At 46.6% G+C, this 25,000-nt stretch overlaps 1 protein-coding gene across 1 annotated transcript in view; it reads left to right on the top strand.

Annotated features, from left to right (window-relative positions):
• The window catches only part of LOC149432706 (uncharacterized), a 51,230-nt gene that overhangs the window by 14,119 nt on the left and 12,111 nt on the right, over window positions 1-25,000 (top strand). The window contains exons 5-13 of the mRNA XM_089665002.1: window positions 389-536; window positions 619-774; window positions 2,893-3,007; window positions 7,649-7,719; window positions 9,863-9,997; window positions 16,088-16,261; window positions 19,525-19,585; window positions 21,821-21,975; window positions 22,099-22,241. Coding sequence (XP_089521128.1) covers window positions 389-536; window positions 619-774; window positions 2,893-3,007; window positions 7,649-7,719; window positions 9,863-9,997; window positions 16,088-16,261; window positions 19,525-19,585; window positions 21,821-21,975; window positions 22,099-22,241 — 1,158 coding nt within the window. The remainder of the gene's footprint in view (window positions 1-388; window positions 537-618; window positions 775-2,892; window positions 3,008-7,648; window positions 7,720-9,862; window positions 9,998-16,087; window positions 16,262-19,524; window positions 19,586-21,820; window positions 21,976-22,098; window positions 22,242-25,000) is intronic.

The following is a 25,000-nucleotide window of genomic DNA, read 5'->3' as shown; positions in this document are numbered from 1 at the left end:
GGGCTGACAGATTAATCTCTCATAGGGACATTTGTTTTGAGCCAGCTTGGCTCGGCACGGTTTACTGTATGTACATTACTGCACATCCAGCCAGCTTGGCGCAGCACAGTATACTGTATGTACAATATTACCACACATCCAGCCAGCTTGACCCAAACACTCTCAAGATCACATTTTATACCCCGCGTATAAGACGACCCCCAATTTTTGGGGTATATTTTTAAGTATAAGAAGTAGTCTTCTACGCCAGAAAATACTGTAATCAGTGCCCGGTATGGAGCTAGTAGCTGAAAGGAAGGATGAAGCATTCCACCCCCATTGTTCAGAAGTGTGTACCTATTTAGTTTCTTTTACTTCAGTTGTGATGTTTCTCTTCCTTCAAATTCAGACATTTCCGGAATCTGTGTTCAGATGACACCCCAATGGTAAGACGAGCAGCTGCCTCTAAATTGGGGGAATTTGCAAAAGTATTGGAGCTGGAACATGTCAAAAGTGAAATAATCCCAATGTTCTCCAACCTGGCCTCAGATGAGCAGGTAAAGTTCTTTTACACGGAGTTAATCGATCGTTCTGTATTTGCGGCCAGCTCAGTATGTTTATCACGTGTGTGTTCCTCAGGATTCTGTCCGTCTTTTGGCCGTGGAGGCCTGTGTGAATATTGCTCAGCTTCTACCTCAGGAAGAGCTGGAGCCGCTGGTGATGCCGACACTGAGACAAGCTGCTGAGGATAAGTCCTGGCGTGTTCGTTACATGGTGGCAGACAAATTCACAGAGGTAAATCGGTCAGACTGTTAGGGCTCGTTCACACCAGCTGCTGCATTGCATCGTAGCTGGTGTGCGGCGGGGCTGAGATCAGGGTTAAGATTATGCACATCAAAATTTTTTTAAATTTTTTTTAATAAAGTTCAATTGCCAGCACAAAGTGGGTTGCCTCGCTGTGTGCTATGCTGAAAAAAAGTACTGGGGGCAACATTGACATATGGGAGCAAAACCCTGCCATCTACAAAGTCGTGTGATCCGGGTGTAGCAAATTAGCTCATCCAACTCGAAGCAGAGTTCTCCTTTACCTTGTTGTAGTTGAGGTATTCCTTGAATCATTCCTCACATTCCCCCCCCCCCCCCCCTGCATTCTTTTGAGGCAGACTTTATCTCCTGGCAGATGATGTGGAGCAACCAGGCTAGGACATGAGAAGTGGAGCCAGCCCGTCTGCGGAGGTGTCACTTTGGTCACCCAAAGCTATGTAAGCCCCACACCTTATCAACCTGACCCAGAACTGAACATTCCTCAGGTCAAACATATGTTTCATATCATGGGACATGAGCTGGCAGTTTCAGTTTAAAATCTCCCAATGACCACTCCCAAAAGGTGTAGTCAGAGCCCCCCCCCCCCTCCCTTTGTGAGGGACTTTTAAAAAAGACAGGCTGACAAGCCTAGAGAGAGAGTGAAAGTTTTTTAACACACAGAGATCTCCCAGCAACATCCTAACAAGAGGAGATCAAAGAAATCGCCCTGCTCACAATTTGGACTGCAAACCCAGGCATATGGGCAAGTAACTCAACCCTGTAGTCTTCTTCCTAATTATCTCTTTGCTGTGTCTTTATATACATATATATATATTTTTGTGACACCGGGTACATAGAAGACAAGGCATTTTGCCTCGTCCATGTGGTGGGACTGCGCTGGAATAGCTGACCAATGCATTCCCACCACATGTAGTGTGAACATACTTTAGGCTCCTTTTTATATGTGCAGGCCAATCAGGTCTGCTTGTCAGTTTTTCAGGAAGACCCGATCGGACCCTCCATTCTCTATGGACTGGGGGTGTAAACAGATGTGTCCATTTACACCCGCATACGTCCAATCTGATCTGCTAAAAACACACGGTCTAGCGTAGGGGTTGGCAACCTGAGAGCCGCAGGACTACAAGTTCCATTATGCCTCTGCAAGTCATAGCTGTAACTGTCAGTTTTGTAATCTTTGCAATGCCTCGTGGGAAATGTAGTTTCACAACAGCTAGAGAGCCAAAGGTTGCCTACCCCTGGCCTAGCGGTTTAGATGGCAGTTGGGTGTCAACATACAGGTGGTCTGTTTACGTCCAACCAGGGGCGGACTGGCCATTTGGAAACTCGGGCACTGCCCGAGGGCCCGGGGTCAGTAGGGGGCCCCATGAGATGCCCATGGTACCTTTTTTCATAGGCTTTTTGAGTTTGGGCAAGGACACAGGGGCCCCATGATCCCCTATTGCCCGGGGGCCCCATGATCCCCTATTGCCCGGGGGCCCCATGAGTTGTCAGTCTGCCCCTGCACCCAACCACCCATAGAGGAGAGCGGGATGTCTGTCTGCTCTGCACAAAGGGAGCGGACATCGACCAGCCATCCACCTGCTCAGCAGGGAACAGCGGACAGATCCCCTGCTGAGAAAGCAAACTACTGCCAGAGTCTGCCCCATGTGGAAGGGACCTTAAAGTATGTTTGCATCATTCAGCTGCTCTTTAGGATTGCTCCGTTGCGAGGTTCAGCCTAGGTAAGGGCCCATTCACACTAGAATGCTATACAGGAAACCTGTGTTCTGTGCCAGTTTCCACTTTTAGATTGCACTGCCCTTGCGATCTGCAGTGGTTGTCAGTGCAAAGTTAACAGGTTGCAAACTCACTGTTTGCCTTTACTGGATTGCATGGTACAAACGTGCCGTGTGATGCAGTTGCAGTGCATACATTACCTTTTGGTGTGGTGCCTTTTCAGCCCATTCAAAACTAATGGGCTGAGATGGATTTGCACAGGAACACACAGCGTGTTCCCGTGCGATTCACATGCAGTTCCTAGTACAGAAGTAGCCATTTTTTTCCTTGCTTGTTTTAAGCTATGTGATATTTTCCCTGTGTCAAATGTAGCTCCAGAAAGCAGTTGGCCCAGAAATCACAAAGACAGACTTGGTCCCGGCCTTCCAGAATCTGATGAAGGACTGTGAGGCGGAGGTGCGAGCTGCGGCTTCCCACAAAGTTAAAGGTAAGGCTCGTCTGTGGAAGGATTTGAATGAACCTGTTACTAGTTAAAGAATATGTAAACCCAATATTTCACATTGCTGATATGTGCTGCTGTACCATGTACTTGTATCTTTATATTGCTTCCTTTGTGTGAGATCCCTGGTTTTTCTCCTAGTCCCTCTGCTTTCCTATTAAAAACTGACCACACTAGGGATGTAAGCACAGCGTGGTCAGTTTTCCTGTGTTGGAATCTCAGCCTGCTCTCCTCTCAGATTTTACAAATGAAGAAAATATAGTTTCCGTGCTCTATCAATACCTATTACCTGTATATAGTATAAAAACTGTATTTACATTGGATCTCTAATAGCTGCATGATCTCTTATGTGTAACCATACATGATTGTAATGCCAATCAATACCCAAACTCCTCTCAGATTTGTCCTGACACTCTCCTCTCTCATGTATGAGTCAACGCAAAATTGTCATGAAGTTAAAAAATCATCTTGCTCGCCACCCCCAGCTGCGCAATCTGTCTCATGGCTCGTTTCTCATGGCTCGTTTCTCATGGCTCGTTTCTCATGGCTCGTTTCTCATGGCTCGTTTCTCATGGCTCGTTTCTCATGGCTCGTTTCTCATGGCTCGTTTCTCATGGCTCGTTTCTCATGGCTCGTTTCTCATGGCTCGTTTCTCATGGCTCGTTTCTCATGGCTCGTTCTCATGGCTCGTTTCTCATGGCTCGTTTCTCATCTCTCTCCCCCCTCTGTCTCTCCCCCCTCTGTCTCTCCCCCCTCTGTCTCTCCCCCCTCTGTCTCTCCCCCCTCTGTCTCTCCCCCTCCTCTCTTCCCCTCCTCTCTTCCCCTCCTCTCTTCCCCCTGCTGCTGAGAATGTGATCACTTATAAGAAAAACTTTACTGAATAGGTTGTTTTTTTACAAGGTGAGGGTTTACATATATTTTAAATGTGTGCGTATATTGGTGCTGAACCAACCTAATAGCAAAATATTAATATTGCAGCTTATAAATCCATAGATGTGGGAGCTGGGTTAGTTTTTGGTGATCTTCCAATAACGGATTTCTTGTCCTGGGAGACAACACTCAGTCACCCTTCTGTATCTATAGAGGAGCAGAGTTAGCACCCTATGGCAGAGCTACAGAACACTTCCCTCTCTAATTTCTTTAATGGGTGTTCTGTAGTCCACAGAGCTGAGAACAGTGTAACTGATGCAGCACGAGAAGTGCTCACAAGATTTCCTGCAGGTATTTTTGCGGGTATCCAACAGACATAATACAACTTTCAATAGTATATTCCAAAGGCAGTAGAATGGGTTATTGGGGTTTATTGGACCACCATGTCTTGATGCTGCGTCATCCTACAGAAGGCTTTGATGTTTTAGCCCATTTACTTTGCTTCGAATTAGAGCTTTGAATTTTTAAAGACTATTTTTGCTCCCTCTAGCTCTGACCTGGAGTGAAATTAGATCGTGCTCTCCGGGATTGGGTCATTAAGCGCTTGTTGATGTCTTTTTGTATTGTGGGAATCCGGCAGTTACCAGAGAGATTGTGCAGCTGGGGGTGACGAGAAAGGTGGTTTTTTAACTTCATGATGATTTTATGTTGACTCATACATGAGATCCACCCCCAGCTTGTTAATAATAAGTCTGTAAGAAAGCTTCAATTATCTGTTCTATTCAGAATCATTCACTTCTTAAAGAGAAGCTTTCAATTACCATTAACTGGCATGGCTAGGGCTGTTCTTATATATTTCATAAAAATAGAGCTAACAGATTACTGCAGAGGTATTCTATGACATTGGCCTTGGACAGGAGCTTTGGCTGAGGCAGAAGACATTGGTCTTGGATAGGAATCTGCTTTGGTAGGAGATGGTGTCTTTGGATGGAAGCATTTGCTATGGCAGCTGTACAATGGTCTTGGATGAGTGCTTTAGCAGGGGCAGAAGATGTTGGTCTTGGATGGGAACTTCAGCTTAGATGCAGGAGACATTGGTTTGGATGAAAGCCTTGGCTGGGGCATGGGACATTGGTCTTGGATAAGCCCTTTGGCTAGAGCACTAGACATTGGTCTTGGATGAGAGCCTCAGCTGGGGCAGGAGACGTTTGGTCTTGAATGAGTGCCACGGTGGGGGCAGGAGACATTGCTCTTGGATGAGAGCCTCAACTAGGGCAGGCGACATTGGTCTTGCGTGAGAGCCTCAACTAGGGAAGGAAACCTTGGCTGGGGCAGGCGACCTTGGCTGGGGCAGGCGACCTTGGCTGGGGCAGGCGACCTTGGCTGGGGCAGGCGACCTTGGCTGGGGCAGGCGACCTTGGCTGGGGCAGGCGACCTTGGCTGGGGCAGGCGACCTTGGCTGGGGCAGGCGACCTTGGCTGGGGCAGGCGACCTTGGCCTTGGGCGAGAGCCTCGGCTGGGGCAGGCGACCTTGGCCTTGGGCGAGAGCCTCGGCTGGGGCAGGCGACCTTGGCTGTGCAGGAAACATTAGTCTTGCCCGGTCATACTGGTGCGATTTAATTGAAATGGCACCTGAAATCGCATCTAATGAATGTGAATGTCAGTGTCTTCACAATTGCAATTTGCTGCAGTGCGACTTTTAAAGTAGTTCTTGCATTGCTTTTTCTGCAGTTTTGTTGCGATTTTCACATACATAGAATATAATAAAAATCACACTAAAAATTGCAAGAAATCATTGAAAATCTTCACAAGTAGCAATAAAGTCTTCAGAAATCATGTGAAATCATGCTGAAATAGCACACAAATCACATGATTTTAAAACGTAATTTATTTTTTTTTTCCCTAGAATTGTCACTTTTTTTTTTTTTTTTTTGTTTATAGAGCAAAATATAACCGCACAGGCGATCATTTGGGTGCAGCATTGCATGACCGCACAATTGTCAGTTAAATTAATGCAAAAAATGAATGGCCTGGTCAGGAAGGGGGGTAAATCCTCTGGAGGGCAAGTTTAAAAAAAAAAAAAAAAAAAAAAAAAAAGTTTGGGTTTCAGAACCACTTGAACACCAAGCCGTCCATGGCCGGTTGAGGTTGTGTGCTGAGTGCGCACTGTCTGAGCTGTTTCCAACCGCTCTCACGACTTTAGATTGGGAGACAGTGGGATGGGCTCCCAACCATGTGACCACTTTGAGAGCCAATCACAACGGTCATGTAAATAGGGAGCCACTCACCCTCCTGGCGCTAAAACCCACCTATAGGAATGCAAGGAGCCAGTGCAGAGGGGTTAATGTATATTTGTATTTGATTCTCTTACTTGGAAATAAACATGTCAGTATTTATAATCTGTTATCCTAAATAGAGTTCTGCAATGTAAACAAAGCCTTTGCTGGAATAGTGAATTTTGATGTAATCCTGTTTCTGCATTATATAACCACCTTCCGCCCGCCCTATAGTCCAATGACGGGCGCAAGGTGGTTCTCTCGTTCTGATAGGACGTCGTATAACGTCCTACCATTCTCACTGCTCATGCGCGGCTCAGGGAGCGCGCGGCGATCGCCGGTCCACTGTGTCCCTCGGACACAGCAGATCACGGAAAGAGCCGAAGATGTCGGCTCGGTCATGTGATCAGCTGTGTCCAATCACAGCTGATCACATGTAAACACGGAAATGCCGGTTATCAGCATTTCTCTCCTCTCGAGCTGACAGCTCGAGAGGAGAGCCGGTAATCGGCTTTCCGCGGAGGGGACATGTACACTGATGAGCAGGGCACTGATGATCAGAGTGCCTTGATGATCAGTGTAGCCCAAGCAGTGCCACCTGTCAAAGTCCAGTGCCAGCTGTCAGTGCCACGTGAAGGTGCCTCAGTGCCACATCAATGCCACATATCAGTGCCAATCTGAGCTGCCTTTGTGTCATCCATCTGTGCCAGTCAGTGCCGCCTAACAGTGCCATATATCAGTGATGCCTGTCAATGCCCATCAGAGCCCATCAGTGCAGCCTCAGCACACATCAGTGAAGGAGAAAAATCACTTATTTACAAAATTTTATAACAAATACTAAAACGTTTTTTTTTTTTTTTTTTTTCAAAATTTTCAGTGGTGTTTGGTTTAAGAAAAAATAAAAAAACCCCAAGGTGATTAAATACCATCAAAAGAAAGCTCTGTCTAAAAAAAAAAAAAAAAAAAAAAAAAAAAAATAACATTTTCATATGGGTACAGTGTTGCATGACCTCGCAATTGTCATTCAAAGTGTGACAGCGCTGAAATCTGGAAATTGGCCTGGACAGGAAGGGGGTATAAGTGCCCTGTAGGCGAGGGGTTAAAGCAGTGGTTCTCAACCTTCCTAATGCCGTGACCCTTTAATACAGTTCCTCATGTTGTGGTGACCCCCAACCATAAAATTATTTACCCAGTAATTATAATTCATGAGTGTCGTTTTACCTCCAATACTGCTGCTTTCAACACAGTAGCTGCTTTTAACAGAGTAGCTGCTTTCAACACAGCAGCTGCTTTCTACACAGTAGCTGCTCTTTACACATCGGAAATATGTGTTTTCTGATGGTCTTAGGGGACCCCTGTGAATGGGTCATTCGACCCCCCAAAGGGGTCGCGACCCACAGGTTGAGAACCACTGGGTTAAAGGATATATGATGTTTGTATATAAATGCCGATCCTCTGACTCCAGTGTGCTGTTTTGTTGTAGAATTCTGTGAGAACTTGTCAGCCGACTGTCGGGAGAACGTCATCATGACGCAGATCCTCCCATGTGTCAAGGTACGTCCTTCTGTCTGCTCTTCCTCAATATCTATATAGCAGATGACTTGCAATTTTCATTGTCTGAACACACGTGCAATTCTGCCACTAGAGACAATATACGATACGACAATATCACAAATCCTCCAGAAATGAGGGTTGCAAGAAAAAAGCGGCTCCTCAAGAAAGGCCATGTGTAGTCACCACTGAGCTTTGCCAAATGGCACCTTGAAGATTTTGAGTTGACATGGAAAAAGGTGTTCTGGTCAGATGAGCCTAAAATTGAATTCTTTGGCCTCACCACTAAACTGTCTGGTGGAAATCCAGTACAGCTCATCATCCACAACACCATTCCTACTGTGAAGCATGGAGGTGGGAATATCCTGTTATGGGGGATTCTGTGTAGTAGGGACTGGAGCACTTGTCAGGATAACAGGAAAAATGGATGGGGCAAAACAATGTCAAATTCATGAGGAAAATCTGCTTCCTTCTGCCAGAAAGTTGTCGATGGGAAGGTTTACCTTCCAACATGATAGTGACCCAAAGCACACAGCAAAAATGACCGCACAGTGGTTGAAGGAGGAAAAGGTGAATGTAATCAGCATTACTCGGGACATATACACTGATCAACAGGGCACTGATGATCAGTGTAGCCCCAGTAGTGCCACCTATCAGTGCCACATCAATGTCACCTATCGGTGCCTTCCGGTTCACATCAATGTCACCTATCGGTGCCTTCCGGTTCACATCAATGTCACCTATCGGTGCCTTCCGGTTCACATAAATGTCACCTATCGGTGCCTTCCGGTTCACATCAATGTCACCTATCGGTGCCTTCCGGTTCACATCAATGCCACCTATCGGTGCCTTCCGGTTCACATCAATGCCACATATCGGTGCCTTCCGGTTCACATCAATGTCACATATCGGTGCCTTCCGGTTCACATCAATTCCACATATCTGTGCCTACCAGTCCACATCAATTCCACATATCGGCCCCTACCAGTTCGCATCAATTGCTCATATCGGCCCCTACCAGTTCGCATCAATTGCGCATACCGGCCCCTACCAGTTTGCATCAATTGCGCATACCGGCCCCTACCAGTTTGCATCAATTGCGCATACCGGCCCCTACCAGTTCGCATCAATTGCGCATACCGGCCCCTACCAGTTTGCATCAATTGCGCATACCGGCCCCTACCAGTTTGCATCAATTGCGCATACCGGCCCCTACCAGTTTGCATCAGTTGCGCATACCGGCCCCTACCAGTTTGCATCAGTTGCGCATACCGGCCCCTACCAGTTTGCATCAGTTGCGCATACCGGCCCCTAGCAGTTTGCATCAGTTGCGCATACCGGCCCCTAGCAGTTTGCATCAGTTGCGCATACCGGCCCCTAGCAGTTTGCATCAGTTGCGCATACCGGCCCCTAGCAGTTTGCATCAGTTGCGCATACCGGCCCCTAGCAGTTTGCATCAGTTGCGCATACCGGCCCCTAGCAGTTTGCATCAGTTGCGCATACCGGCCCCTAGCAGTTTGCATCAGTTGCGCATACCGGCCCCTAGCAGTTTGCATCAGTTGCGCATACCGGCCCCTAGCAGTTTGCATCAGTTGCGCATACCGGCCCCTAGCAGTTTGCATCAGTTGCGCATACCGGCCCCTAGCAGTTTGCATCAGTTGCGCATACCGGCCCCTAGCAGTTTGCATCAGTTGCGCATATCAGTGCCCATCTGCACTGCCTATAAGTGCCCATCACTGCAGCCTCATTGGCGCACATCAGTGAAGGAGAAAGATCACTTAATGACAATTTTCTAACAAACTAAGAAAAAACTTTTTTTTTTTCAAAATTTTCTGTTTTTGGTTTGTTTAGCAAAAAATAAAAAACCCAGAGGTGATTAAATACCACCAAAACAAAGCTCTGTCTCAATTATAAAAATGTCACATATGGGTACAGTGTTGCATGACTGCGCAATTGTCATTCAAAGTGCAACAGCGCTGAAAGCTGAAAATTGGCCTGGGCAGGAAGGGGGTATAAGTGCCCGGTAGGCGAGGGGTTAAGTTCACAAGCCTTTGGCCCTATTTGTGTAAATTTTGATGTTTGGACAGCTGGCGTTCCTTTCGTTATTTCTGCTGATCTTTTTCTGTTTTGTTTCCTTTCCAACCAGGAATTGGTTTCAGATGCCAACCAGCATGTGAAATCTGCCCTGGCCTCCGTCATCATGGGCCTGTCCCCCATCCTGGGGAAGGACAATACTATAGAGCATCTTCTTCCTCTTTTCTTGGCCCAGCTGAAGGATGAGGTAAGCGAAGTTTCTGTGTCTGGGGGGGGGGGGGGGTATGGTGCATTGCTCAGGATTACGGAATCCAGCGTCATCGCCTGTTACGTAAGGTTCTTCATAGTGATATTTTCAGGACTCATTTTACATATTTCTGCCACAAGGGGGAGAACGTCACATGGAAGTAATCGTGAAGATGGAATCTGCTCTGATTAGGTCAGTGTTTCTCTACTCCAGTCCTCATGGACCCCCAACAGGTCATGTTTTCAGGATTTCCCTCAGATGAAACAGCTGTGGTAATTACTAATGCAGGCCATAGATGGGGAGAAAAACTGCAGATTTTTCTTTTAAAAAACGAAAAATCGGTTGTTCAAGTGGCCGACGTTACCATCAATGGTAAAAAAAATCGGCCGATTTTCTACCCGTCTACAGCCGGCAAAAAGTGTCCCTGCAGAGAGCTCTGCTATTTCTTTGACAGTTCTCTGACAGTTCCTTGACATTTATAGAAGTTGCAACAATGTATCTATTTGTTTCCATTTAGGGTACAGATGTTTTTATTCGGAAACAAATAGATACAATGTTTCAACCGCTGTAAATGTCAAGGAACTGTCAGAGAACTGTCAGAAATAGCGGAGCTCTCTGCAGAGACACTTTTTGCTGGACTGGAATTCTTATTTTCATCCTACTTCTTCTTCTTATTATTATTATTCTTCTTCTTCATCCTCATCCTCTTCTTCTTCTTCTTCTTCATCCTCTTCTTCTTCTTCATCCTCTTCTTCTTCTTCATGCTCTTCTTCTTCATCTTCATGCTCTTCTTCTTCTTCATCTTCATCCTCTTCTTCATCCTCATCCTCTTCTTCATCCCCATCCTCTTCTTCTTCATACTCATCCTCCTCCTTCTTCTTCATACTCATCCTCCTCCTTCTTCTTCATCCTCATCCTCTTCTTCTTCTTCATCCTCATCCTCTTCTTCTTCTTCATCCTCATCTTCTTCATCCTCATCCTCTTCTTCTTCATCCTCTTCATCCTCTTCATCTTCTTCATCCTCATCCTCTTCATCTTCTTCATCCTCATCCTCTTCTTCTTCTTCATCCTCATCCTCTTCTTTTTCTTCATCCTCATCCTCTTCTTTTTCTTCATCCTCATCCTCTTCTTCTTCTTCTTCTTCTTCATCCTCATCCTCTTCTTCCTCTTCTTCATCCTCTTCTTCTTCTTCATCCTCATCCTCTTCTTCATCCTCATCCTCTTCTTCTTCCTCATCCTCCTCATCTTCTTCTTCTTCTTCTTCTTCTTCTTCTTCTTCATCCTCTTCTTCCTCCTCATCCTCTTCTTCATCCTCATCCTCTTCTTCATCCTCTTCTTCATCCTCATCCTCTTCTTCTTCTTCATCCTCATCCTCTTCTTTTTCTTCATCCTCATCCTCTTCTTTTTCTTCATCCTCATCCTCTTCTTCTTCTTCTTCTTCTTCTTCTTCATCCTCATCCTCTTCTTCCTCTTCTTCATCTTCATCCTCATCCTCTTCTTCCTCTTCTTCATCCTCATCCTCTTCTTCCTCTTCTTCATCCTCCTCATCCTCTTCTTCTTCTTCTTCATCCTCATCCTCTTCTTCATCCTCTTCTTCTTCTTCATCCTCTTCTTCTTCTTCATCCTCTTCTTCTTCTTCATCCTCATCCTCTTCTTCATCCTCATCCTCTTCTTCTTCTTCATCCTCATCCTCTTCTTTTTCTTCTTTTTGTCTTCCTCTTGCATGTCACTGCTCATGCGCAGATTTTTTATCGGTAAAAAATCGGCCGATTTGCCCACTAATTGCCGCGAAAATCGGCCGATCGGCAAAATCGGCCGATTTTTTTTCCAACTTTACCGAAAAACAAAAACGGCCAAAATACCGAAAAACGGCCGACCAAATCGCCCACTAACGATCCGAAAATCGGCCGATTTTATTTTCGGCCGAAAAATCGGCCGATTTTCGACCCGTCTATGGCCTGCATAAGGCAGTGAAACTGATCAAATCACCTGTGCAAAATAATGGAAATCCTGAAAACATGACCTGTTGGGGGTCCATGAGGACTGGAGTTGAGAAACACTGGATTAGGTGTAGACACAATATATTCCCTATATTGCAAGCTTACCCTAGCCAGGAATGTTAGATCTGTAGTCCGCAAACTGAAAGCGGTACTAAATCCAAACCCAGAAACGTAATATATTGCAGCTGGTCAATCATTAGATGTGGTGGCTGCATTAGTTTTCATTTGTTTAGGCTACCCATCCACCCTCCGTTTTCACCAGATCTGGCCAGGAACACATCTGTATTAGAGTGCCCCCACTCTGGGTGAAGGAGCTACAGAGACTCCTTTGGACCTCAGCATTGTCAAATCTTTGGGGGGGAAGGGGAGTGTAAGATGGACTAGCAGATTTACCCTGTGTTCACGCTGATGCGGTGCAGAATTTGCAGCGTTTTCTGTGTGAATTCTGCACCAGAATCGCACCCAGTTCTTGCAAACCGCTGCGGGTTTGTATGTTCTATAAGTTAACACCCTGAAAGCGGTCCACAAAACGCAGTGCGAAGTGCAGAATCGGATCGCATAGGTTTGGATACCCCTGCAATCCGATTCTAGTGCAGACCAAAAAAAGGGTCCTGCACTTTTTTGGTGCGATTAGAGCCATACAAAATGTACGGCTCCAATCGCACCGCACACACACTGCATGTGATTTGCACAGGAGATCACATGCGATATACCGCACCGCATATATGTGAACCCAGGCTTATGCTGGCCATAGATGGTTTTTCGGCCAAAAAACAAAAAATCGGTCATTCTGCTGCCACCAATGCTTACGAAAATCGTCCGTTTTTCGTAAATTTTCCAGCATGACCGATAAAAGAAACGAGGAGGAACCGTGAAAATCGGCCGAGGACATTGCCCACGAACGGTGTGACTATTGCCCGATCAGGGGCGGACTGACCATTTGGAAACTCGGGCACTGCCCGAGGGCCCGGGATCAGTAGGGGGCCTCATGAGATGGCCCTGGTACCTTTTTTCATAGGCTTTTGTGAATTTGGGCAAGGACACAGGGGCCCCATGATCCCGTATTGTCTGGGGGGTCAGTAGGAGGCCCCATGAGATGCCCCTGGTACCTTTTTTCATAAGCTTTTGTGAGTTTGGGCAAGGACACAGGGGCCCCATGATCCCCTATTGTCTGGGGGGTCAGTAGGGGGCCCCATGAGATGCCCCTGGTACCTTTTTCATAGGCTTTTTTGAGTTTGGGCAAGGACACAGGGGCCCCATGATCCCCTATTGTCTGGGGGGTCAGTAGGAGGCCCCATGAGATGCCCCTGGTACCTTTTTCATAGGCTTTTTTGAGTTTGGGCAAGGACACAGGGGCCACATAATCCCCTATTGCCCGGGGGGCCCATGATTTGTCAGTCCGCCCCTGCGCCCGATTATTCTTTCGGACGAAAATTTGGCCATTAAACGAACAGTTTATGACCTGCATTTGACACCCTAACAAACTGAAACCAAACTCCAGTTCACACTTTGTAATCAGTTACATCATTTTTTTTTTTTTTGTTCCTTTTGGCATAAAGGTTTTACATAAACGCTGATCAATGTATGTACTCCTCTCAGTGGTAAATGGTTTGTCTCAACCCTCTAACTGGTACATCTGTAAGAGAGCTTCTTTTGAAAAACAGACTTTTACTGTCTGGATCATCGGGTGAAAATAAAGGAAGAGCCTAATAAAGAAAATGAATGCAGCCATAATACACAAGACATGTTAAGCTGCAGTATAATAAATGTTTGCTTTGGGTTTAATTGTGACTTAAAGCAGAGTTCCACCAGGAAAAAAAGGCAGCAGCTACAAAAACTGTAGCTGCTGACTTTAAATACAGCCACTTACAGGTCCCTCATTCCAGCGGTGTCCTCACCATGGCTGGTTTCACCGGCAGTCTTCTCTCCCTGGCGCCGGCATCTTCAGTGTGGGCATCCGGCTGTGACAGCCTGCGGCTTTAAAGCCGGGTGCCCACTGCACATGCACGTGAAGCGCTGCGCCTTGTGAATGGCCCCGTAGCCTTCTGGGACCTGTCACATGTCCCAGAACACTACGGGGTGGGGATTCCACTTCCAATCGCCTTTGGCGATCGCAGCGGAAGTGGGAGCGGTTACCTGTCAAATTCGGGTACTGCTCACTCCATCCCCCTTGCTTTCCAAAGGTGCCAATCCTTAATGGGGAGTGGGGGACAAAGGCTTGAAGCAGAACTTCCCCTTTTTGGGTGGATCTAAAGGCTTTTTACCTTCCTGCATTCTATGCAGGAACGTAAAAATCCTTCAGTATGCAGCTCCCCTCTATACTTGAGCCCAATCCAGCGGTGTGCATGAGAGCCTCGGCTCTCCCAGATTTCCCTCTCATCATTGGCTGAGACACAGCACCTGGAGCCATTGGCTCCTGCTGCTATCAGTCACAGCCGGTGAGGAGGGAGCAGGGGATGGGGCTGAGCTGTGCTCTGTATGTCTCCAGTGCCTGGTCACACTGCTATGATTTAGAATCGCTTGATTTCAGTGCGATTTCTGATGATTTTTTTGCAACTTGCGAAGATTTTCAATGATTTTGTACAATTTGCAGTTTAATTTCCATTATATTCTATGTATGTGAAATCACAAACTGCAGAAAAAGCTGTGCCAGAGCTACTTTAGAAATTGCGCCGCTGCAAATCGCACACATTAAGACACTGTCATTCACATTCATTAGATGCATTTTCAGGTGTGATTTCAGTTTGCAAATTACACCGGTATGACTGGGCACTTATGGACATACAGGGCTGACTCAGGAACGAGCGCTCCAGAGCAAGCAGCTTGCTCTGGGGGCACTTGGCAGGGGCGGAGGGTCCAGGAGCACTGACGGGGGACCCGAAAAGAGAAGGACCGGGAATGTCCTGTGTAAAGTCATTACAAAGAGACATGTTTGCTTAACCGCTCTCACACCGCACTATAGTAGTAATACTGCTACAGGGCGCGCAAAATCACATGTATATATGCATGGTTTTACAGTTCTGGGTAGGGGGCATGTGCGCCCTACCCGCGCTGCCATTCGCAGCCTCGGCTGTCAATCACCAGGTCCCTGCCAGTGATTACTCGCTGGCAAACGGTAACTGTATAAACAGTTCTCTCCCCTGTCAGCTCCTGCACACTGCTTTGTACGGCTCTGCATAGCAAAGCCATACAAAGCGGTGTGCTAACAGTGAAGCACTCACACAGCACACATAGTGAAGCGGCACAGTTAGCCCTTTGATCGCCCCAGATATTAACCCCTTCCTGCCCAGTGCCATTAGTACAGTGTCAGTGCTTTTTATTAGCACTGATCACTGTATTGTTGTCACTGGGTAGGTCAGTGACACCAAGTCAGTTCCCCCCAGTCTCAGAATGCCCGCTGCAGTCCCGCTATAGGTCGCTGATTGCCACCAATACTAGTAAAAAAAAAAAAAAAAAAAGAAAAATCCCAGTATCTATACCACCATTTGTAAACTCTATAACTTTCACGTAAAACAATTGATTTACTTGGATTGGGAATTTTGTAGCAAAGACATGTAGAAAAGTAATCAATAAATAAAAAAAGAGGGAGGGGAGAGAGAGGGAGGGGGAGGGGGGGGAGAGATGGATAGATAGAGAGAGGGAGAGGGGGATAGAGAGAGGGAGAGGGGGATAGAGAGAGGGAGAGGGGGATAGAGAGAGGGAGAGGGGGATAGAGAGAGGGAGAGGGGGATAGAGAGAGGGAGAGGGGGATAGAGAGAGGGAGAGGGGGGGTATAGGGAGAGGGGGATATAGAGAGAGGGAGAGGGGGATATAGAGAGAGGGAGAGGGGGATATAGAGAGAGGGAGAGGGGGATATAGAGGGAGGGAGAGGGGGATATAGAGGGAGGGAGAGGGGGATATAGAGGGAGGGAGAGGGGGATATAGAGGGAGGGAGAGGGGGATATAGAGGGAGGGAGAGGGGGATATAGAGGGAGGGAGAGGGGGATATAGAGGGAGAGGGAGGGAGAGAGGGGGGAGAGGGATATAGAGATGTGTGTGTATGTGATTTATATCCCGGTTGTTAACTTCTATGTCTAATCTCTCCCCTCAGTGTCCAGAAGTGAGACTCAACATCATCTCCAACCTGGACTGTGTGAACGAGGTCATCGGCATCCGCCAGCTCTCCCAGTCCCTTCTTCCCGCTATCGTGGAGCTGGCTGAGGACGCCAAGTGGCGCGTGCGCCTGGCCATCATCGAGTACATGCCTCTCCTCGCAGGGCAGCTGGTATGTGTATCAATTAACATTTAGATGTGCTTGGCGTGTTGTGTGCATGCCCTGGGTTTGAGGTCCATAGCACCCAGTAAATGCCTCTCCTAGCTGAGCAGCTGGTGTGCGCCTCCATTAACATTCAGCCGAATGCTTGGCCTTCGTTTCTGTATGCGTCTGGAGTCTGTAAACAGACGATTTTCAAGGTCAATTGCATTTCTATATCGGACAAGTGGAGCTGCAGAATGTGTTCTGTGTGAGCGGAGATGGAGAAGTAGAGTTCATCCTAGCGGTTGGGCTGCGATTATGAGCTGCAATTTGTCTCATTGTCTTGTAGCTACGTGAGTGGAAGATCAGCATTCCTTCCATGAATACATATTCATTATTTGCACTTGTTCCTTGGAAACCATCCAGTGTACATGTTGTCCTTGTAGACCAAATGTGAAGAGGGTTTATTAAATGCACCTTTTGTAATAAATCTATTAATGCTTAGAGTTGTTGAAATTGTTAGAGAAAGTATTCAATTCTCCCGGTGCTGAAAGTTGTAAAGGGTTAGTTCATCTTTACCAAAAAACTGCCTATGCAGGTGAGGGGGGGGGCCTGTAAATTAAAAAAAAACTGTGCAGCTTTGACTAAAGTTGAATAATACCCTCGCTCAGGGGCGGACTGACAACTCTTGGGGCCCCTGGGCAATAGGGGATCATAGGGCCCCTATGTCCTTGCCCAAACTCAAAAAAGCCTATGATAAAGGTTCCAGGGGCATCTCATGGGGCCCCCTACTGATCCCAGGCCCTCGGGCAGTGCCCGAGTTTCCAAATGGTCAGTCCGCCTCTGCCCTTGCTGCAAGTGTGTGTACCTCCTGAAGCCTGACCGAAAAAACACCATAGATGGCCCCATCCCGTCCTGCCATGTTGCTACGATGTTGCTAAGACACTTCCAGCTGATTCAAACCAGAGTCTTAGCAACAAGGCAGGGTGGGAGTCAGTGAGGCTTCTGAGAGTTTTTTCATTTAAACTTCAGGAGGTACATACATGGCATCATCCCAGCTGCTGCTAACATCTAATTGTGTTCCCACAAATGAAATAATTAGCATTTGTGATGGTGTTGCGCTGCTAGAGGTAAAAATAAAGAAAAAACTGATGTGTTGTGTGCCAGTTAAATGTGCATACAGGTGAATATTTGAACACACATTTTTATTATTATTTACTATTTTATTAATTTTATTATTAATATTATATTTATTATTATTATTATTATTGGTACTTCTATAGTGCCGTCAATTTGCGCAGTGCTTTACACACAAAAAAAAATCACATTCATACATGCACATAGTGGGGCCAATTATAATAGGAGCCAATTAACCTACCAGCATGTCTTTGGAGTGTAGGAGGAAACCGGAGAAACCTGGAGGAAACCCAGTCAGACACTCTCAGAACATGCAGGGTGTCCAGTGCACCCACAAACCTCCAAAATTTATATACAAAAAACTGGTCACCGACCCAAGTCTATAACTGGCTTTTGGTTTTTGATAGTTGGCTAACTGGCTGGCAGATTGAACTGGCTTTCTTATCCCCCTTTTTGATCAGTGATACCTATCCATGTTCCTTGCTGATAATAGCCATTATTACACTGGGGTTGTCTGGCAAGTTGAACAGGGTAGCCCTATTTATATTTCACATGTGATGTCCGTCCATGTTCACTGCTGAAAAAGCCAGTTATAGAATTGGGTTGGTGACCAGTTTTTTTAATAAAGAGATGTAGAGCCAAAGCTCCTTTTGGCTCTACTTCTCCTGTGGGACATCTAAGCCGGCCGCTCCCTCCCTATTCCACAGCCCGGCACTCCAGTGAGTACTGGAGGGGCAGAGAGCTGGTGCCTGTCAGTGACCGGCTCTCTGCTCTTCCCCTCCAGCGCTCACCAGAAAGCTGGGCTGTGGAGGGGGCGGGAGCGGCTGGCTCAGACTCAATGGCCTGTCAGTCACCGGCTCTCTGCTCTTCCCCTCCAGCACTCACCAGAAAGCCGAGATGTGGAGGGGGTGGGAGCAACTGGCTCACTCAAAGGCCTGTCAGTCACCGGCTCTCTGCTCTTCCCCTCCAGCGCTCACCAGAAAGTCGAGATGTGGAGGGGGTGGGAGCGGCTGGCTCAGACTCAATGGCCTATCAGTCACTGGCTCTCTGCTCTTCCCCTCCAGCGCTCACCAGAAAGCCGAGATGTGGAGGGGGTGGGAGCAACTGGCTCACTCAATGGCCTGTCAGTCACCGGCTCTCTGTTCTTCCCCTCCAGTGCTCACCAGAAAGCCGAGATGTGGAGGGGGTGGGAGCGGCTGGCTCAGCCTCAATGGCCTGTCAGTCACCGGCTCTCTGCTCTTACCCTCCAGCGCTCACCAGAAAACCGAGATGTGGAGGGGGTGGGAGCGGCTGGCTCAGACTCAATGGCCTATCAGTCACTGGCTCTCTGCTCTTCCCCTCCAGCGCTCACCAGAAAGCCGAGATGTGGAGGGGGTGGGAGCGGCTGGCTCAGACTCAATGGCCTGTCAGTCACCGGCTCTCTGCTCTTACCCTCCAGCGCTCACCAGAAAGCCGAGATGTGGAGGGGGTGGGAGCGGCTGGCTCAGACTCAATGGCCTGTCGAGAGGCTGACCCAGCTGACAATTGGGGATCTGGGTGGATCCCAATATTAAACTCAGGATCTTTCCAGAACCTGGACTGGCTCTCGATGTCACCCAACAGTGGACTTTAGTCTATCGGCTGAAAACGGACTACAAGAGTGCAGAATGAAGCAAAAACAAGAGCTTTGGCACGATTTCTACTTTAAAGTATTTTCTTTTTCTTCCAGATCATACTTGTTTTGTCTAATTTTGGTTGTGGAACAACGACGGTTTCAAATTTATTTGAAATATTAAGTATTTGCTGCCAAAAATGTTTTGGCGTGGGGGGGGGGGGGGGGGCTTTACACTCCCTCAGTAGTGTAATGGGGATTAGAATGATGTAATCCGATATGACTTGGGTTTCCTCCAGAGTTTGTTTATAGCGGCTAAACAAGCTTTTGGCCTGGAGTCCCATCCAGGGTCGGCATCCCACTCTGCGCGAGTCCCTGAGAGACGCGGCCAATGACTAACTCCGGAGCTATTCAACGCTCTCACCAGCAGAGGGAAACCTTGGGCCTGTTCAGTATGAGATGGATTCTGGAGAGCTGTTGAAAGGGAATGTACATGTTGAGAATAATCACAAGTGTTTGTTTCTTGGCCTCAGCATTGATTAAGTTATTTATTTTCCCTGTGTAGGGTGTAGAGTTCTTTGATGAGAAGCTGAACTCCTTATGTATGGCCTGGCTTGTGGATCACGGTAAGAAATGTTTATCTTTAAATGTCAATGCCTCGGGGCCCCGTGCTGATGCTTTACAGATGTCATAATCTGTTAACAAGCCTCAGTCTCTTCCAGCTGCTGCGGATTCTAAAACGGAGGGGGTATTGTGCATTTATAGCGCACTTCAGGCGTTTGCCTACACATTACGATATTTAAGATTTGCTTTTCTACCAGAAAACCTGAAAGTAATGGGGCTGATAAGAGCAGCAAGCAGGCAATTAATATAGGCATGTTTAGATATGCCCTGTACACACGATAAGAAAATTGTATGAAAATTGCCGTACGAGGACCGATCGTCTGATAATCAGATCCTTTGTATACAGCTTTCGAGAGCCAATCACGACAATTCGTGTGACAATACCCGAAGGGACAGGCATGAGAATTTTTCTCGTACAATTTTTTTTTTTTTAACCTTCCTCGCTGTGGCTCGGGGTTAATTTCAGTACCAAAAGCAGTAACCACAAGCAACACTCAGGATCAGGGGTGGACTGACAACTCATGGGGCCCCCGGGCAATAGGGGATCATGGGGCCCCTGTGTCCTTGCCCAAACTCAAAAAAGCCTATTAAAAAGGTACCAAGGGCATCTCATGGGGCCCCCTACTTACCCCAGGGGAAATAGGGGATCATGGGGCCCCTGTGTCCTTGCCCAAACTCAAAAAAGCCTATGAAAAAGGTACCAGGGGCATCTCATCGGGCCCCCTACTGACCCCGGGCCCTCGGGCAGTGCCCAAGTTTCCAAATGTTCAGTCTGCCCCTGCTCGGGATTACACTGCAGCGATCCCTCGAGCCTTACCTTGTCTACCGTCTAACAGTCCCGCAATGTCCTCCCACTGTGTCCCCCGGCCGATGCTGGTATCCGTATTCCGTTCCCTGCAAGCGTCGGGATGGAACTGGCAGGAGATTCAAAAAAGTAAAATTTGACATACACAGTAATCTGTTAGGATTACATTCCTGTATCAAACCATTTGACATACATTTTGTCCCGAGTGCTTTGTCCGGCGCCCTGCCTGCATTTTTACTGTTCTTTCTGCCTGGAAACTGAGAAACGTCCATGGCGTCCAAAAAGCGTCCCTTTAGGTCAAAAGCAGTTTTAGACCGGCTAGAGAACAGCGATAGTAAATTAGAACCACTTGCAGAATTGAGTGATAATGATTCGTGGGGGAAATTCCTCATCAGACACTGAAAACGATTCTGCGACTTTGCTCAGCGATGTGCGAACTTGGAGCTATATTTCACATTTCAGTGTTTTTGGTTTGATTATATTATTTGAATTAAATTAATATATTATAATTTATGATTTCGTGTTTCAAACGTTGTCATACTCGGGATGTTTACTAGACACTTGTTTGGACCAATTTAAGTGAGTTATTCCTAAGAATTACAGGCCTACAATATAAAACAACAAATTTCCATGCAAAACAATGTACCGCTTTGATATTCAAAAGTATTGATTAGTTAGTCCACCAGGGAGGTTAATCCGTAGTCGTCTAAAAATACAATACAAATACAATACATCACTTTCGAAATTCTTACGAGAATTTTCGTATCTTTTTAGTAACCTTTTTCAATTTCGATGTGAGACTAACAGGTGAAAAAAACAGATGATTGATCGTCTGATATTCTCATCCTGTGTATGGGGCTGAAGTAATTTGCGGTCTAGATATCCTTCTTGTATGCTTTAAACCGAGCTTCCCACCACCTAGGACAAAACAAATACATTTTTATTCCTATCTTTAATCAAAATAAAGATATGCGAGCGCTATTATAAAGTAACAGCAGCTAGGACACCTAAATGTACCATAAAACCTCGAAAATTGGGTAATATATAGGAAATAGTGCAGCGCTGTTATATGAATATGTAAAGAATGATGAGTCAATATTAAGGTGCAAACGGTGGTATTCTATCACAAATTAGTGGTTAGAACGTAAGTCAGTAAGAAGTCCAGATTGTAGACTTGTAGGTCATATCTGATCTTAATTCTAGGAGTTCAGTTCCTTATCGGTGATGTGATGAAAAGATAAATAAGTGAATTGCGCACTCACCAGAACTTCTGGTGAGTGCGCAATTCACTTATTTCTTATCTTTTCATCACATCACCGATTATAAGGAACTGAACTCCTAGAATTAAGATCTTAGCTTTGTGATGAAGCCAATCCATTGTTGCCAAATTAAAAAAAAAAAACCTTGACTGTTTGAATTTTTTTCCCCCCAGTATACGCCATCAGAGAGGCAGCTACCAGCAACCTGAAGAAGCTGGTCGAAAAGTTTGGTAAAGAGTGGGCTCAGGCCACCATCATCCCAAAAGTGCTGGCAATGTCCAACGACCCGAACTATCTGCACCGGATGACCACCTTGTTCTGTATCAATGTAAGTGAATGTGGAGGTTCTCTTGGATATAAATTGTTGTCCGTTATAAGGGGAGAAGCCTGATCTTTTATTTTCCGGCTTGAGTTTCTTTTCAGCTGGTTTTGTGTTTTTTACCTTTTCTAGGTGCTCTCTGAGGTTTGTGGACAGGACATCACCACTAAGCACATGTTACCCACAGTAGTACGGATGGCAGGCGATGCCGTGGCGAATGTGCGTTTTAATGTTGCCAAGTCTCTCCAGAAGATCGGTCCCACACTGGACAACAGGTATGAATCTGTTTTGAGTCCAAGTTTTTCAACCAAGGCTCTTTCAGATGTTGCTAGGTGTTCCTCAACCCCTTGGCGCCTCCCGGCCCTTTAAGGGTCTCAGAAGCCGGGGCGGGGTTTTATGGTCATGTGACCGCTGTGGTTCGCCGTCACGGCCCTCACATGATCGGGAATGGTCCCGATCGGGACCTTTCCGTGAGTACCGGACATGTGTGCTGGGGGTGCTCACTCTCAGCACATATGTTTTTCTTGCGTGCAAATGCGGCTGCTCGGCGTCAAGGCCCAGACGCCGGGAGGCTACACATTTGCGAGCGGCCGGCGCAAAGAGGTTAAGGCTCCATTCACACTTGTGCGACTTGTCATGCAACTTTGTACATGACCAACCGCAACCCATTCTTTCAATGGCACCCATTCAGATCTGTGCGTGTTAAAGTTGTAGCGATTTTGGAAAGGTGCCTGCACTACTTTGTTGCGACAAAAAGAAAAATGATGTATACTCACCTAGGTGGATGCAGCAGCCTCTGCACTGAGAGATGAGCAATCAAACACCACTGATTGCTCAGAGTGGGAGGGAGAAATGAACGGAGACTCAACGCTCTCTGCTCTGCCCCTCCAGCTCTCACTGGAACGCCGGGCTGTGGAGGGGCAGAGCAGAGAGTGGTAAGTGAGTAAGAGAGCAATCAGTGGTGTTTGATTGCTCAGTTCTCAGTGCAGAGGCTGCTGCATCCACCTAGATGAGTATACTTTTTTTTTTTTTTTTGGCGCAACAAAAGTGCAGGCACCTATTCAAATTCGCTACAACTTTAAGACGCATAGATCTGGATGGGTGCCATTGAAACAATGGGTTGCGATTGGTCATGGCCAAAGTTGCAATCATTAGTCTCCTGATGGTGTAGCTGAGAGGTTGAGCCAGTTGATGGTCCAGGTATCTGGGTGGATCCCGACTGCAAAGTCAGGATCTTTCTCCTGCCTGGACCAGCTGCATGATGTCATCCGACAGCAAGCTTTAGCCCGCTGTCAACTGAAAACAGGTCACTGGACTGCAGAACCAACTGCACTCCTGTAATCCATAGAAGTATAGCCAAAAAAAAGCTTTGCTCATACTCCTTTTTAAACCGTGGCAGATTGATTTCTCACCCGATGATACCTGCGTACTCTAATTCCAAGGTTAATGTCACTCTTCAGAGCCGGCATCGTGAGGCTGGTGCAACTGCTGCTAAGAAGATCATCTTGAGAGTCCAGAGCAATCTATAAGGGAGCATTTTTTTTACTATCCCACAGTCTAAGAAGGCATTTCTCAATCTGGCCACAAAAAAAGGGTTCCCTCCTTCCCACAGGATAGGCGCCTATGGATGGGGGCATTTGTGGATCCCTATTGATGTCATTTGGAATCCTGCATGGACACAGCCACTGATCCCAATTTGACTTATTATTATTATTATTATTATAATACAGTATTTATATAGCGCCAAAGGGTTTGCTCAGCGCTGTACATTAGAGTGGGGGGACAGTACATGAGACAAAACAGTAACAATACAGTACACGAGGGGTTCGAGGGCCCTGCTCTTTCAAGCTTACAATCTAGGAGGGAGGGGGTAGAGGTACAGGAGGAAGTGGCTGTGGGGGATGGAGTGGTAGGAGGAGTGGAGAGAATGGCTCTTAGGTGAGGGTGGGGTAGGCTTCCCTGAAGAGATGGGTTTTCAGGGTGCGCCTAAAGGTGAGGAGAGTAGGTGACAGTGTCATGGATTGGGGTAGTGGAGTGGGGTACAGATGCATGTCCCAGAATGCACACTGTGTTTTTGGGGACAAGCACATGCCCACACCCACATGGATGTCAGATTGGGAACAATATCTGCTGTGTCCCAATTGACATTGATGGGACTGCCTGTATGGGGAACATGTGCATCCTTGTGTGGGTAAACACGGCCCTCCATGGGTGTACTTGCCATGTGAATGAGGCCTTAGTTGTCAGCTTTTCAACAATCCAGCGTGAGTCCTGACTTTTGGTTGTGTGATTGTTCCTGGTCAGTGACTCCCCAAGAGACGATCCCAATTGATCAGTACATCTTTATTTCATCACAAGTTTAAGATCAAAGCATTTTTGCCTTTTTTGATGTTTTTATTTTTCTCAGTCTTCCCGTGAAGATGTTTCTGGTCTTTTTGATGGTCTGTTGAACCTGTCGAAAACGGACCACGCCAAAGCACACTGGTTTGATGTGTCCCATTACAGACCCGATAACGAGTCTTTTCATCTGCTTTGGGTGCAGCTTTTACATATGGGAATCCACATCTACACTCAACACTTTAACTACGTGTCTAATAATCTGGGAACCCTTCAGATGTATCGGTGCCTCCTCCAGGGGCTCTAATTGAAACCACAGGCGCCTCTTGAAGAATTTTCTTTTTCAGCACCTCCGGGTTGATGTGATAGCATAAAGTGTATATTGGGAATATTTCCTGGAAACTACCGAGAAATGGAACCGGATTTGTTTTTATTCTTTTTTATGAAATGCCACATAGCTAACCTGTCAGCTGTGGAATGTGTATTTATGAAAGGGTTTTAAATCTACTATACTGATGTGTGTAGGTTTTGTAGGCTGTCTGCATTTCACGTATATATTATACAAACCTACAGTGTTTTCATAGATTCGGTATGACTATGCTAATAGCTTCCAGACCCCTGAGTACATGAAGGGGGGGGGGTGTGTGGTTAATTTAACCACTTGCCTTCCAAAGGATTTACCACCCTTCCTGACCAG

The sequence above is a fragment of the Staurois parvus genome, unplaced genomic scaffold (genome assembly GCF_062004578.1).
Source record: "Staurois parvus isolate SC_StPar_1 unplaced genomic scaffold, SC_StPar_1.0 ptg002113l, whole genome shotgun sequence".
In the NCBI taxonomy this organism is placed as follows: domain Eukaryota; kingdom Metazoa; phylum Chordata; class Amphibia; order Anura; family Ranidae; genus Staurois; species Staurois parvus.
This window is presented reverse-complemented; position numbering and strand designations above follow the sequence as displayed.